Source organism: Nicotiana tomentosiformis, chromosome 8 (assembly GCF_000390325.3).
Source record: "Nicotiana tomentosiformis chromosome 8, ASM39032v3, whole genome shotgun sequence".
In the NCBI taxonomy this organism is placed as follows: Eukaryota; Viridiplantae; Streptophyta; class Magnoliopsida; order Solanales; family Solanaceae; genus Nicotiana; species Nicotiana tomentosiformis.
The window spans coordinates 69,712,538-69,729,270 of record NC_090819.1 but is presented as its reverse complement, the minus strand read 5'-3'; the positions used below and the strand labels follow the sequence as shown (position 1 = coordinate 69,729,270).

Below are 16,733 nucleotides of genomic sequence, written 5' to 3'. Positions count from 1 at the left end.
TGATATGTCATATGCCTCATATCATTCAGTATTAATCTATTTCACTTGTACTGAGTTTACTGTTGAACTTGAAAGCATGCCTATATTTATGTACCATTATTTTTACTGGACTGTACCTGCAGAGCTCATCATTTCTTTCAGCCCAGAGATTAGTCTTGTTACTTATTGAGTTAGTTGTACTCATACTACACTCTGCACCTCGTGTGCAGATCCAGGTACTTTCGGACACGGAGATTGTTAGATTTCAGAGTACTATCAGTTGGAGACTATCAAGGTAGTTGTTTGGCGTCCGATGACCTTGTCTCTCTTTTCTTCAGTTATTATACTGTTCTATACTTTCAGACAATGGCTTTTTATCAGTCAGACATTGTATTCATATTAGATGCTCATGTACTCAGTGACACCAGGTTTTGGGAGTGTTATATTTGAAATTTGAGATTTCTTCCGCTGAATTTAACTATTTTGTTCTCAAATTTAAAAGAAATGGTGGTTTATTAGGATTTTTTTGGCTTGCCTAGTATTGAGATAGGCGCCATCACGACATGTGAGATTTTGGGTCGTGACTGGCCCCGTACGATTTCGCAAATGAAAAATAATGTTTCATGGTGCTGGACTAGGCTTACGTATTTGAGGATTGTAGAAATTCTTCGCGGCGATCTTGCGAGCCGCGGTTAAGACTTTTTGGGTTGAACAATGCATTTAGGAGTAAAGAAAAATTTTTGGCATAAAAATGCGTTTCAGCGGTCCATTATGCGACCGCAGAATCACTCTGCGGGCCGCAGAGTGAGGCAGGTATGGGCTGGGTTGGATGCCATTTTGCGGTCGACTATGCGACCGCAGAATTGTTATGCGGTTCATTATGCGACTGCAGAACAGGATGTGTTCACCTTATCATTGAGGATGTGTTCAAAATATGGAATATGTGTTAAAAATGTTAAGACTTCAAGTGAAGATCGAAATAAAGGTTGTTATGCCAAATTGTATGAAAAGCCTCTATGTGCCTAAGATTCCCAAATTGCTCATATGTGAATTTAATGTCTTAAATAGAAAGCCTTATTATTGTTGATAATTATAATGATGTTTGAATGTGGAAGGGGAACTAGAATTATGAAATACGGCCAAGTGTCAAGAATGACTTTATAATTGTGACTACTAGTACCAATGAATCGAAAGGAAATGAAAGAAGTATAATGTGAGATGATTGACTGAAAAAGGTAATGTCTTGGGTGAAACGGCCTAGCCGATCGGACCGTGATCGGACGCCATGCCGCATACATGGTGGTGACTGTACTGGAAATTATAATGAAATTGTGATTATGGTTTATGTGTCAAATGAGACGACCTAGCCGATCGGGTCGTGATCGGACTCCGTGTAAGAATACAGTGGTATTGTGAATTATGGTATATCGGCACTAAAGATGAAACCTAATAACATGAAAATTGACTTGAAAACTTATATGATGCTTAACTTGATGTTTTAGTATTATTTGAAACTCTTATTGAACTCTTGACTGTTCCCCCTTGTATCATTATTCATTCTATTAAGATGGTGTTGAGTTTAACATACTAGTACTATTCGACAGTACTAATGTCCCTTTTGCCGGGGGCGCTGCATCTTTAAATGGATGCAGGTGGTTCCATAGCAGGCAGTGTTGATCAGCGATAGTGGTACATCCTCTTCCCAGCAGGCTTGGTGATCCCCACTTCATCCCGGGGTCATGCATTGTATCTTTTGTTTATATTATTATCACGTCTCGAGGTATAGCCAGGGCCTTATTGCCGGCACTATCATAACACTCTTTTGTAACTTTTTAGAGGCTCCGTAGACATAGTGTGTGTTGTATATTGGTGCTGTGGAAGTCAAACTAGTTGTGTTGTGTTTGAATTACTTATTCCACTTCAGATTATGAAAAATATGTGTGAAATTTGAGACTTTAAAATGAAGTAAAAAATGGTAAGGATTGGTATTGCAGACATGATCACTTTATTGTTCGATTAATAAAAATATGTATTCTCTTTATTCATGAATGAGTTTGGGTAGAAGAAAATCCAACAGGCTTGCTCGGCCGGGTTCACTCAGTTGAGCGCCGGTCGCGCTCCCCGAGTTTGGGGCGTGACAAAACTAAAACTTTAACTAGGAAATCCCCATAGACGGCGCCAAGTTGTTTGACCAAAAAATATAATTCTTGGCTCAAGTAATTAAATTTATGTATTAAGGGGTTAAATCTAGTTAACAATAATATTTCTAGATATGAGTTCCGAAAGTATAACTGATATTAAACTGACCGGATAGAGATACAACGATGGTGTGTAACAATCATTCCAAGCAACATAAATAATGATAAAGCATTAAATAGCTACAAACAATAATAAATAACATTCAAGTAAATAAAAGGAGTGATTCACCCAATAAAGGAGGAAGGAAGTGTTACTTCTCCTGACAATGATGAATGACATGCAAATCCTTGAATATTCGAATTATCCTCGGATCCGGTGGAAAGTATGGAATAATATAGGAAAGAATTTGGTGAGAAAGGTGTTGTTTGTATAATAGTCAAAGAGAGAGAATCTTTTGTCAAAGTGTGTTCTTAAAATGAATATCACCTGCCCTATACCATTGCCTCATTTTCTATTTATATGAGACATGTCTCTAACAAACCCTAATAGTACAAGTCCAGAGAATATCTACTAGAATATTCTCTTTAATATCCTATTTCAAAAACTAGCTGTTACGGCTCTGTCAACGGTGCTCGACCTTGACCATTGTTGATATTTCGACAACTAATCTCGTTGCTTCCTGGTCGACCTTGACTGAATCTTTCCTTAATGCTATCTTACCCCAAATATTCTAGGGCGGATTTTAACCTATACAATATTAACTAGTTAGACAAGTGAATTTTGAACACCGAATGACTTTTAGAAAAGAAAAAATGAAATACCGTACCATAACTAGTTTGGGCAAAAAAATCTAGAAACAAGATTGAACTGATTGAAGCTGCTGAAAGCAAACTAATAGGATTATTGATAATTTCAATTGGGATATACTTTTGATCGAAGTAATTTAAGAGAAAAAAGTTATATCAAACATTTTTTTCTTTTGAAAAATAATTGGTCATTGGTCGGAGTGTCCACATTGGAAAGTTTGAGACAACACCTTTGGTACTTAATTCTATCAACTTTGGAGATTATTAGATAGCTTAATAATTCATGGCAATTGGCAAGTGAGATGGTTAGCCGTATAATGTTTCTATTGTTAGAGCTAAAGGATGTGGTTGGGGTATAACCTTGAAATCCTACATACAACATGTGAGAGTGGTGTTGATATTTCACACTTTGAAGTATAAATTTTCACTATAATACTGTTGTTGGAAGGAAGAGATCCCTTCATCCTTGACCCTATTTCCTCTACCGTTGACTCTAAATCAAAGGTTTTAGGTTCAGATTCTATGAATAAAAATATTTGTGGTAAGAAGCATAACCCTTTTAATATGCCTTATACATCATAAATATGAATTCCAAATATCATATGATTGAAAAAAGCACAAACTTTTTTTTTCAACATTTAAAGAGCCATTTGGTATTATGATACCTTATGCCTTCTTCTTTTTTTTTTTTTTCATATGAGAACCATATAATATTATTTAATAAATAAGTAGATCAAGTGAACATAAAAGTTACATATTCGAGTATCATCGTTACACAAAAATTAAGGTCCTAAAAGATATCTCTAACTTTTTTTGTTTTGTTTTTTTGGTACATTAGAAAAGAAGAAATATCTCTAACTAGACAAGCATATAACCATACTAAACAAAAGTCACGAGAAATACACTTCCTAAATAAAATAAAATAAAAATACACTAGTTGGCATAAAAGCTTGCTCATGTTAAACTCGATCATCATCCAATAAAAACAATAGTCTTGTTATTCTTGTAGAAAGTTAAATAGAATCGGTAGCATTCTTCAATGGCCTTTATACATAAGTAATACATATCAAAGTTTTATTAAAGAAATAACTTCTAACATAAAGAGGTTTAATTTCCAATAAATTGAAATCAGAAAGCAACAGCATGAAGCAAATGGACAAAAAGCATTCAATACTAAAGAGAGATGCTTAGTCCTACGAGTCTATATCAAATCCTAGTGATCCTATAGGAACTAAAATGACATCATTTATGTATATTTCCTCTTCACATTATTTGCAGCTAATACTTTGGAAGCAACAAAACTTTGTTAATCAAACTTGCGAATGTTGCGTGCATTGTGTAAATAAGCGGCCTAAAGCAAAATCTAGATGAGAGGCCCTAATTTGTTAACAAAATAAATTTTGTATATTTTTATTTGAAGTCTATTTTTTTTTAAAATTTTTAGATTTAAAACTATTAACAATTTCTTATAACGAGTTATTCTAATAAGTCTTTTTTAAGTGATAATATAGGTAATCCGATCCATTCAGCTTCTCCTAACACATTGTTGATCCTATGCAAAATTGTTATAGGAATACTATTTTATGAGCAATATAAGTATTTGAAAAAAAAATCAATTCTTGTTATCTTATTGGGTATACCGATCAGAGTATTATCTTTTCTGCTTGTAGTATTTTCTTTAACGTTATATAAATTAAAAATAAGTTTAAACTACCATATCAGATTATTATGTTTTTATCAAGGCTAAAACAATATTTTTTTTTAGATTCTTATCAACTAGTGTTCTCAAATTTTACCCGCTAAATAAAAATCAAAGATATCTTTATACCCTTTAAATTATTCAAATCTCAACGAACGTCAGTAAAAAATTAAAAACTTTCTTTTCCTTTTTGTATTAACTTTTTTACTTTTTAGCATTAAGATACTCAATTTTTATATTAAAAAAATTAAAATTACTACCAAAGAAAAGTGGGGCCCTCCCAAAATTTGAGGCCCCTGAGCCATTGCTTGGGCTGTCTTACCCTTCAGCCGGCTTTGATAGGCACGTCATGTTAATAGATAGACGACTTTTCTTGCGCAATACACATGTAGATAAACAATTCTAATTTTTTTGTCATTGAAAGCCAACTTTATCATATTTCCATGTCCAAGGAAGGGGTTGTGGAATTACCCGTGTTTCCAAAGGCAGGGTAAGGTTATCCAAATCCAACATATTATTTGATCTTAGCTTATTTTGGAGTTGAGTAAGCAGGAAGCAGTGATAAAGCCAAATTTTTTATTAAGGAGAGTTAAAATATAAAAAAATAAACTCACCAAAAAATCAAGGGGTGTCATTATATAGTATATATATATATTTAAAAAAAATTACTGAGTTATACAGTATAATTTTACGACGAAGCCACCTGATGCATGAGGCTCCGCCACCGACAAAAAGGACAAATCCATACTACAATAATCTATCTTATTATCCACGATATAAAATATTTACTACATGATTATGTTATTTCTTTTTCATAAGCCATTAAAGAAATTTACCAAAATCAAGGGGATTTCATAATCAGTCATAAATCCAAAAAGAGGGGCATTATTACACAACACAAGGCAACAAAGTGATTACATTTGAATTCGCGCTATTACTACAAAGGCTGCAATAGACCAAAAGAGCAACAAAATATGTATACAATACACCGTTAAATTAAATAGCAGCGTCCCGACCAAGCTTGAATTTGAATCCTCAAATACTGCCATAAATAACGCCATCTGCTCTTCTCTTACCCCACCACCTCACTCCACTAATCCATGAAAATTTATGCAATTAATTGTGTATAAAATAATGAAAATCCAACTGTTATATTCAAATTACTAGATCTGAAACTTCAGATTTGGATCTACACTGAAAAAATGGGTTCGAGTAGTAGTAAGAATACTGCAACTGATTCACCGCTGCCGCCGGCGACTTCATCTTCATCTTCGTCGTCGACGGCGGTCGTTCGGAGATCTCGATCCACTCGGAGTAAAGTTTTTCAGTCGTCTTGTCTCGGATCTCGCGATTCTGACAACGAAGCAACACAGGTCTTGCTTTTTGTGTTTTCGTTCTGTGAGTTTCAGCATGCTTTGATGTTGTACATTGTGCCTAAATGGTTGTACATTCTGGCTGTTTTTTCACGGTATAAAAAGGGCAGCCCGGTACGCTCCCGCGATGAGCCGGACGTCCGGGGAACGGCCTGACCACTGCAGGCTTAGGCTGTTTTCACGGCTCGAACTTTTTTCACGGTATGCTTTATGCATATTATGATACAGAAATCGAATATAAACTAGTTTACTGTTAATGTACAACGGATTTGTAGTTTTCTAGCATTCTGTATCTAACGGCATGCATAGAGGTTGTTCATTGTGCTTTCTTAGTTGTACTTATGGCTCTAGAATTGTTAATGCCTAGAATTGTATTTATATTTTTACGCTGCACAGTTAAACATGGAATTTAGTATGAACTACTAAATTTTTCATGTAAGTTTCTTTTTAGTGGTTTAGATTATACGGTAGTTTTATGTTAAACGGTTCTTGGCCTTGGTGAGCAGAGTTACCCGGTACTTGTGCTGGTGGGAGATAGCAGGTACCCGGTGGTACAGTTGACTTGCGCTCAAGCTGGCCCGGAAATCTTATGTTATATGGTCCTGATTGCTAAAAATAGTTAGGAATGAGTGGAGGTAGGGGTGTGGGATGGGTGGGTGCAAATGATTGTTACATAGTTGACGAGGAACGCGTGCATGATTCATGCAGGATTTGATGTCTTTTAATATGAATACCTATGCAATATCTTTTTTTGATTCATAAACTTGTATTCAGGCTTCGGAACATCAAATCAAAAGAAACGGGGTTACTGGTCCTTGTTTGAGTGAGTCTAAATCAGGAGGAAGAAAGACCGAATGGTATGGAAAGGTTAAAGTTAAGAAGCATGATGAAACATGTGTAGACTCCAATATTGAGCTTGATGATTGGGATGAATCAACCTTATCTGATACTGTGGCTAGGAGAGGTGACGCTTCTTCTCGAGCTTCCTCATCTAGATCATCGAATCCTTCTGGTCGTTTCCTCCCCCGCTTCAGTTTTCGTCCTGGCAACATGAGCTTCCGGCTGAGCAGAGCAAATAGTTTAGGGTCAGCGAGGTCCCTTTTTGCATCTTCACAGAGGTTTGCTATTTCAACCGATGAGGGTGAGCTTCCACGCTCAAGTTCGTCAGGTAGATTCACCGATAGAAATGAAAGGCCACAGAGTTGTGACTTCTTTCCTAGCTGTTTCAGCAATCAGTCTCCTAGCCGATGTTCTGAAGATGTTACTTCTAATCACTTGGCGTTCACTCCTTCAACTGCTAACTTTCCTGATAATTTTATGGATGAGCCACATATGGCGTCCAGAAGAGGGTTGTCAGGTGACATAAATGATACTAGAGTAGAGTGTAGTGTTAATTTATATTCTCCAAGAAATCATAATTATACTGATGGTTTCGAGACAAGAGTTTCTGACAGAAGAAGTGCTGCTCGTGAGCCTACTGAAAGGAATATCAGTATTAGTAGAACCTTGAGTGTTGGTAGACTTCGTGATAGGGTTGTTCGAAGATCATCGTTTCCTGATGTTTGTTCCTTTCAACGGGAAACAGTAACCAGACATGCTAGTGACAATAGTGTGAGACAGCATTTGGGTGGTGAATTAAGTTTGACAGCATCCGAAGGGAATGACTTAAATCTATCAAATACTTCTGGCCTTTCATCATCTGGTACCTCTACCTCCTTGTATGGGAGCCAATATTATGCAGTTGAGAGCCCAAGAGGAAGAGAAGCAAGATATAGTGGTATGCTGGAGCATAGGTCAAATTGGCTAGAGAGGCGAAGAAGAATAAGATCTCAGGTCTGTGAATATCTGCCTAACTTCATTGTGCTCACATTTGGTTTATATTGCATCCCCATATAAGCAAGAGGGTAAAAGTCTATTTTTCTTCATACATGAATGCAGCAGTTCTAATCGTGTTTCTCGTGTTTGGTGTAACTCGTTGGCCACTTATGAAATGGCTACTTCCAAAATAATGCTAAAAAATATGTAGCCTGGAAACAGAACTGTAATCTGAATGAGCTTGAACAGCATATTATATGTAGGGTTCCTCTAATCATGTATAGTTTTGAGCCAGGACAAGATCCTCTTGACACGAACATATTATTCACTTTTTAGGTCTATGCTCTTCAACGACTGGGAAGGCGCTTTGAGAACCACTCTGGCCATGAGAGGTCTTGTGTCTTATCTGGTCAGCATCGAACGGGTCACTGTACGTGTCATATTGGTACCCGAGGAGCTAACTTAGATAGTGACAGTAGTGCCAGGGCAAGCATTTCAAGAATTGTTATGTTGGCCGAAGCTTTATTTGAGGTAATGTTACCAATCCGTTTTACTTTACAGGCACTTACCTTTTAATCATCAGTACGAGTGAGCTTGGGTACTCATTTTAGGTTCTAGATGAAATTCATCAGCAATCGGTTGTGCTATCATCTCAGCCTTCTGTATCCTCAATTGGGTCTGTTCCAGCACCCAATGAAGTTGTTGAATCCCTACCTGTCAAATCATACAACAAATTCCGTAGGAGTTCAAATGACGAAGTTGCACAGTGAGTGTTACATTTTACTCTTTGCCTGTATCTGCTTGCACCATTTACAGTTTTGTGCTTAAGTTTTGAATCTCTAATTCTTTCGGAGAAAGTTATTCATATATTAATATAGCACTTCCTAGAAGTAAATAAAGATGCATTTCCAAAAGGTTATGCCAAAATTTAATGGAGAAGTAGCTAGAAGAGACACGAAGTTTGAAAGAAAAGCCACTGAAAATTCCTACCAGGATGAATAATCAGCAGTCCTATGGAAAAGGAAAAATATGACCAATGAAAATAGGCTCAATGGTCTGGCATCTCTTGCTTAACCCTCTTTCTTTACTTCTAAACTACATTCAGCAAACCCTGATATGAGATCTTCTCTTCCTCTGAACGGAGGTGAATAGATGTTTCTGAAGGTTTGCTATAGAACAATGATTGAAGAATGTTCTGAAAAATAAGTTGAAGTATCTCTTTATTTTCTGATTTTTCGATATGTGGAAGTATTTTTCAGCTCAGTGTAAAGCTTGAATTATGCGATGCATTTCAACAAACCACTAGCCAGGTCACTTGGCATCAGTTGTATTGGTGTCAGATGATTTAGAACCACTTAACAAGGAGATCTCTGGTCCAGCTGGGATTTCTACCATTGTAATCTTTGTTTTCTTTGTTTTTTCTGTTCTGAATTGAGAGTTTGCTTTGTGCACGGACATATGCGTGAATTGTGCTCTGGCATGCTATTCCAAATTATATACTCCCTCCGTTTCAAAAAGAATGAACCTATTTCCTTTTTAGTCCCTTCAAAAGAATGACCCCTTTCTAAATTTGAAAACAATGTAACTTTAAACTTCCCGTTTTACTCTTAATAGATGATTTATAGCCATACAAATATCTATGGATTGTTTTAGACCACGAGTTTTAAAAGTCTTTCGTTCTTTCTTAAACTCTGTGCCTAATCAAATAGGTTCATTCTTTATTAAACCAAGGGCGTAAGTCATGTTATGGTATCTCTAACATTGGAACATGCGTCTTTGTATATTTGATGTTACCAACACAGACCCCGAGCGAATGCAGTGATTCTTGACAAAAAGAACAAAGAAAAAAATTAAGATGCTGGGAAACCTCTTAACTCCAAAGCTTTTGCAACGAAGTACAAACAATCTTGAGGGTCTTCTTTACTAATCTTTTGCTGTCACTTGTTCTTTCTTTAATTTTAGCTATTCTAAATAGAAGTCATAAAGAGTTCTAGGTGGATGTAGTGGTCTTCTTTCATGCTTGATTTGCTGTTATCACTCTTCATGCAGGTCTTATGTTTGCTTAGGATTTATGTTTAGACCTTGAAAAAATCTGTTTGGTTACTAACACCCTGGAGTAAGTTAACCAATCATAACTTGTTATGTCTGGAAATAAATAAAGTATGATTGCATGCTTTATATTAAAGCTCCTTTACTGGTTCTGTGTATTATCGAAGTCAAAATTCAGAATACATAAATATTTCCTTTCTTTTGTTCATTCTTAGTCAAAATTTAATTTGTTATGCGGTCTTTTTAACTTGAATATTGCGGCCGTCTTTCTTATGTGAACTATTTGGCTTACTTTGACAGATGTTACATTTGTCTGGTTGAGTACGAGGAGGGAGATATTTTACGAACACTGCCTTGCCATCATGAATTTCACAGGACTTGTGTTGACAAATGGCTCAAAGAAATTCACAGGTATACCTTTTCTTGTTTGCTTTGTGCTGGTATATTTCAAATTCAATTACAGAAGCTCCTCAACTATATGTATCTTCCAATTTTCCTCGAGACTAGAGTTATGAAACTTCAATTTAGCCTTAAAATATAGATTAAAGTTGTTTCCTCGTATCATGAGACTCACTTAGAGATGAACAAGAATCTACTTGCATATGATCTAATGAGATGGATTCTCTTTAAGACTTATTTCTTGTTAGCACCCTTCTGCCTCAATCTTTCCATCGCCTTTGCTACCATACGCATAAGCAGAAGCAGCATGTTTGAAATTAGAGTTGGCATCCACGGGTGTGTACTGGTGGTTCGTTGAAGTGGTTACTTTGGAGAGAAAGGTTCATCCGAGATAAGCTGGCCCAAACACCACCAATTTTTTTTTTTAATTAAAAATATCAGAGTTTATTAGAGACATTTTTAAGGTTTCTCTTGAAACACTCACTCATCTGTAGTCTTAATGTTACTCTTGGAACCATCCTCAATAGTTGATGGAGATAAATTTTGGGAAAGAAACTTATTGAATAGCCGCACATTGAGTATGATTTATGTAGGTTGATATTATGTTTCCAATCAAGATGTTCTTTAAAGAAGTTCGTTAAACCCAATAGCAAACCTAGAAGGGGTAGATATTGGTAATTGTACACACCCGGTAAAATCTCTAAGTAAGATATTCCAAAGTAGAAGAAACCGTGTAAGACAGGATAAATGCAGCCAAAAGATATCCAAATTCTTAGACCTACACCACAGTCCAATTTGAAGATAATGACAAAATATCTTCAATGTGTCACTGTTTCCACTTAAGTGATAGAATCTCTAAATCATGCAATATAACAATTTAGGACATATTGTAACAACAACATGCCCAGTGAATTCCCACAAGTGGAGTTTGGGGAGGGTGAGATGTACGCAACCGTACCCCTACCCCGGAAGGCAGAGAGACTGTTTCCGATAGACCCTTGGCTAAAGAAAGGATGAAAAGAAGTAATGACAACAAGCAGTAAAAACAACATATAAAAGAAAATCAAAGCAAAGGTAGCAACTAAATGAAAGGTAATAATAGTAATCTAAGAAAATCAATGCAAAGGGAAACGCTCGCCTACCTACTAACCTTCTACCCTGATCCGCGACTTCCACTCTCCTATCAAGGGTCATATCCTCAGTAAGCTGTAGCTGCGCCATGTCCCGCCTAATTACCTCTCCCCAAGACTTTTTAGGCCTACCTTTACCCCTCCTTATATTGACCAAGGCTAACTTCTCACACCTCCTAACTGGGGTTTCTGTGTTTCTCCTCTTAACATGCCCAAACCATCCCAACCTCGCCTCCCGCATCTTATTTGTCAAATACGTAGAGTATATGCAGTGTTTCAAAACAAGGTAATTAACAAGAACTATAATATTAAGAGAATAGTAGTATTTAAGAAAAGTAGAGAAAGTAAAATTTATTCGCATAAGTGGATGTCCACTTGTATCTGCTAAACTAGTAGATTATTTCTTCATCCCATCATTACCATTCATGACACTCGACATTACTGCAAAGAGTTATTTATCATGGGTTCTTGATGCTGAAATTCACCTAGGCGCTAAAGATCCTTGTAGTACTATTATCCAAGGTAATGAAGCAATCAGAATAAAGTGAAGGCTAAGATTTTCTTCATTACCTCTACCCCTCCTTTAATTGTGAAAGATTCATTTGAATTGTAGAATAATTTAAAGGAATGGTATGACCTTTGCCTCTCTAACTCCACAAGGTAGGGGTAAAAAGTTTACGTACACTCTGCCCTCCCCAAACCTCACTTGTGGGATTTCACTGGGTATGTTGTTGTTGTTGGTATGACCATCTAAAAGTGATAGTAATACTAAAAGCTTGTCATGAGTTCTATCATTTTCAAACTAGTTTTCAATTATAATTATATGGAGATAATATCAGAGATGTCTCGTTGGAGAAAACCCTTTCTATTTTCGTGCTTAAATGCGCTGCTACATATCTATGTCGCAAAAAGGGTTTTAAGAAATACTATAAGTTAATCACATGCCTACTTGTAGTTGTGAAGAATAATACTCGGTAATGAAAAATCATTAAACTCGTTTCACTGGATCTGCTCCATAGTGAATGTAGAGAAGAGACAAGATAATTATTGTGGTCGTGGCTATAGACGTGGATGCGGATCTGCTTTGAGGATCAGAACCGAAGAGTTGATCATGTACTGCTACATTTACTTGTAGGAATGGAGTTGATCTAGTGGGACAACCTTCATGATATTCATCAACAAAGTATTATTCTACTTAGGCACAAGTAGGCATGTGATTAACTCAAAGTGTTCCTTAAAATCATTTTTTAATGATTTCGATATTGTAACATTGCATTAGAAGCATGAAAAATAGAAAGTTTTTCCAAAAAGTCATTCATGGTTGTAAATTCCTGCAGCAAATGCATCTACCCATAACGAGCTTTTGGCAATTCTATCGATTTCGGGTGGTTATTACCGTTTCTTCAAATTATTCTATAATTCAAGTGGATCTATCATGGTTAAAAAAGTGGACATCCACTTGTGTGCATGTGTTTACACACCAGAGAGCTAGTAATCTTTATTATTCAATTTTATCCCTTCGTGAAGATGAAGACGATGGAAAATCACAACATTCATTTTATCTTGATTTGATACTTCATTATTTTAAAACCGTAAATGGGGCATAATTTTGTCATAATAAGTTTTCAATTAAAATTATTGTGAAGATAATATTACGGATGATGTTTCGGTAGAGAAAACCTTTTCTATTTTTCATGCTTCAAATGTATTGCTACAATATCAAATATTGTGAATAAAGTTTTAATAAATACGGTGAGTTAAGCACATGCCTACTTGTACCGGAGCAGAATAACATTCAATAATGAAAAATCATGAACTTGTTCCGCTGGATCTGCTCCACCCCTTGAAGTGAATGTAGAGAAAAGACAAGATAATTATTGTGGTCGTGGCTATATATGTGGATGTGGATCTGCATTGAGAATCGAAACGGAAGAATTGATCATGTACTGCTGCATTGAATGGAGCTAATCCAGTGGGACAACTTTCATGATTTTTCATCAATAGAGTATTTTTCTGCTTAGTCACAAGTATGCATGTGATTACCTCAGAGTATTTTTGAAAACCCTTTTTATGGTATCGATATTGTAACATTGTATTAGAAGCATGAAAAATAGAAAAAGTTTTTCTAGCAAGTCATCATATATGTTATTATTTCCACATAATTATAATTGAAAACTTTTTTTTGAAAAACTAATAGAATTATACTTTTGGTTATAAATTCCTGCAACCATAAATACGTCTACAACGAGCTTTTAGTAATACTATCACTTTCGAGTGGTCATACCATTCCTTCAAATTATTTCACAATTTAAGTGGATCTTTCATGGTTAAAAAAAAGTGAACATCCACTTTTGTGTATGTGTTTACAACCCAGAGAACTAGTAATCCTCATTATTCAGTGTTCACCCTTCATGAAGATGATGATGATGGAAAATCACAACATTCTTTTTATCCTGATTTGGTACTTCGTTATTTTAAAATCGTAACTGCACATAATTTTGTCATTTTCAAAGTAAAGTTTCAATTAAAATTATGTGAAGATAATATCACAGATGATGTCTCGTTGAAGAATACATTTTCTTTTTCTTTTTTTTTAATGTTTCAAATGCATTGCTATAATATCAATATTGTGAAAAAGATTTTAAAAAGTACTTTGAGTTAATCACATGCCTATTTATGACTGAGCAGAATAATATTCAGTAATGAAAAATCATTAAACTCGTTCCACTGGACCTGCTCCATCCCTTGAAGTGAATGTAGAGAAGAGACAAGATAATTATTGTGGTCGTGGCTATAGGCGTGGATGTGGATATGCTTTGAGGATCAGAACTGAAGAGTTGATCATGTACTGCCACATTTACTTCGGGGAATAGAGCTGATCCAGTGGGACAACCTTCATGATATTCATCAACAGAGTATTATTCTACTTAGCCACAAGTAGGCATGTGATTAATTCAGAGTATTTCTTAAAACCCTTTTCACGATATCAATATTATAACATTGCATTAGAAGCATGAAAAATAGGAAAAAAAATTCCAACAAGTCATCATCTGTGATATTTTCTCCATATAATTTTAATTGAAAACTTATTTTGGTAACATTATTATTATACGTACTTTACCCTTCATGAAAATGATGAACAGGAAAATCACAGCCTGCACTTTATCCTAGGTAGATACTTCATTACTTTGAATCAAAGTATTCCAAAAACCTTGAGCGTCAAGATGAATTTTAGCATCAGCATCAACTGGTTGATTGAACAACTGGTGTAAGAGGTATTGAAGTCTTGATAAAAAATAATCTTCAGTATTGAAGCGATTGAATCATTGAACAACTGGTTTAAGATTGTAGAATTGACCATCAGATGGTAAGAGCGAACAAAAGCATTTTAAGGGACTTTCTCTTACATTAGTTGACCCTGTAGTCTTCTTTTGCTTTTTGGAGATTTAAAATGCCCCTCTTATAAGTCTTTCAGACATCGATAAAGGGTTAATAAGCTAAGAAATGTCTAGAGGGAATAATGACATTTTTCGTCATCTAGTGAGATCTGGTTTTGGTATGAGGACTCTATCAATCGCGATTAAATAAATGACATCCATCTTGGTCTTTTAAAAAAGAAGAAAAAATGCAAGAATTGTTGGTACTGTTATAAAAAAGTGAGTAAGTGTGTCTATGAGAGAATAGATGAGGTGGGGAGTGGGTGGTTACAGAATTGGTGAAAAGAATTAGATTAGGACAAGATTGCTCAGCCAAAGAAAATTAGATTAGGAAAGGATGTCCCTGCTAAGTGCCATTGTACCCTGTTATGTGTGGTCACTAGATTTTGATTAAGATGTCAAAGAAATAAGATTGATAATAATTTTGTCTTGCGATAATTATGTATTTCTTTGACGAAAAATATCTTCCACTTTCGTTAGTAGTTGTAGAGTTCAATTATGTTGCTATAACCGTTGTTCATTTTGATGTAGAGTATGCCCATTATGTCGAGGTGATATCTGCCAATCTGAGTCATTCCAAGGAAATGTTTAATATTGCTTGCCTGGATATCGTCTCTTGTATTAGTGTTGCAAGAGCAGGAGTACCTTCACATTACACTTAAAGAGTATGGTTCGAGAGTGTCCTGTTTCGATGCAGTTGTCCATCTCTTATTGTTGTAAAATATTCATTTGTGATAGAAACTTATACTTTCTCAGCAAAGATGGATCAACTACTGTATGATCTGGGGAGAGATTTCAAATGGCTTCTTTGAGATTTACCGCTGTGAGAAATCAATATGATTCATGATATTCGCCAGAAGTATCTTTTTTATTCTTAGTCTTTCTTTCTTTTCATTGATAAATAGATAATGTACGCCACGAGGGTCAATTGCTCCATTAAGAACAGTCATTTAAAGAAAAGAATTATTCAATTGAATAGGAGGAAAAAGTGGGAAGGGAGACGATGAAAGTTGAACCCAAATCTATTGTGTGGAAGATTTTCACCCATAATACTATACTTTTTTTTTTTTTTTTGATGAAGTAAGATAATATCATTGAAATGGCATCAGGAGGATGCCAAATTACAAGAACAGAACTTATGTTAGCTCTCGTACAAAAGACAAAAAACACTGTAAGCTTCATTACAAGAGTACCTATGCTATAACTAGGGAGCTAACAAAATCCAAAAAAGTGTTTACCCTAATAACAGGGGAAAGAAAGTTCCAACTGAACAAACTAACTAAACATCTAGCTTTTAGGGAATGTATTGGAGTTGATATTCCATCAAAACATCTGCCATTTCTTTTCTTCCAAACAATCCAAAATATGACTGCTGGGATTATTTTCCATATTCTTTTGATGGCTTTGTCAACTCTACAAAAAATCCAGCTAATATAGGCTTCCTTGATGGTGTGAGGCATGGTCCAAGTTATACCGAAAATGGATAAGAAGAAGTTCTAAATATCAGCAGTGACTGGGCACTGAAGAAACATATGGTTAACACTTTCTTATTTCTGTTAGGACATATAACATCTGTTGACTAAAGTAATGCTCCTTCTGCTAAGATTGTCCTGTGTTAAAACAGCTTCATTGAGGGCTGTCCATGTGAGGCATGCTACTTTGAGTGGCATTCTGGTCCTCCAGACATGTTTCCAGGGCCAATCCTCTAATATTCTATTATGTGAGCAGATAAGGTTGTAATCCTCTTTGATTGTCCTTCTTTTGAATTCCCCCAGATGATTCTGTCTCGTTGTTGATCTTCCGTGATGAAATCTCCTAATGTGGCTAGGAGAGCAAGTAAGTCATTGATTTCCCAATCCTGAAGATTTCTTCTAAACACTGGATTCCAAATGTTGTTCTCTCTATTT

The 16,733-nt window shown here is 35.6% G+C and overlaps 1 protein-coding gene across 1 annotated transcript; it reads left to right on the top strand.

Moving 5' to 3' along the window:
* The first annotated feature begins 5,654 nt into the window (after positions 1-5,654).
* On the top strand, positions 5,655-15,685 carry LOC104104147 (uncharacterized). The gene is made up of 6 exons (XM_009612150.4): positions 5,655-5,996; positions 6,771-7,829; positions 8,148-8,342; positions 8,423-8,577; positions 10,161-10,271; positions 15,358-15,685. The coding sequence occupies exons 1-6, from the start codon at positions 5,826-5,828 to the stop codon at positions 15,416-15,418; spliced, it is 1,752 nt and encodes a 583-aa protein (XP_009610445.1). The 5' UTR covers positions 5,655-5,825; the 3' UTR covers positions 15,419-15,685.
* The last annotated feature ends 1,048 nt before the right edge of the window (positions 15,686-16,733 follow it).

Coding starts and splice junctions, on each gene's coding strand:
- LOC104104147 (XM_009612150.4), top strand. CDS start 5,826: ATGGGTTCGAGTAGTAGTAAGAATACTGCAACTGATTCACCGCTGCCG. Junction 7,830..8,147: donor GAAGAAGAATAAGATCTCAG/GTCTGTGAATAT, acceptor TTCACTTTTTAG/GTCTATGCTCTTCAACGACT. Junction 8,578..10,160: donor TCAAATGACGAAGTTGCACA/GTGAGTGTTACA, acceptor TTACTTTGACAG/ATGTTACATTTGTCTGGTTG.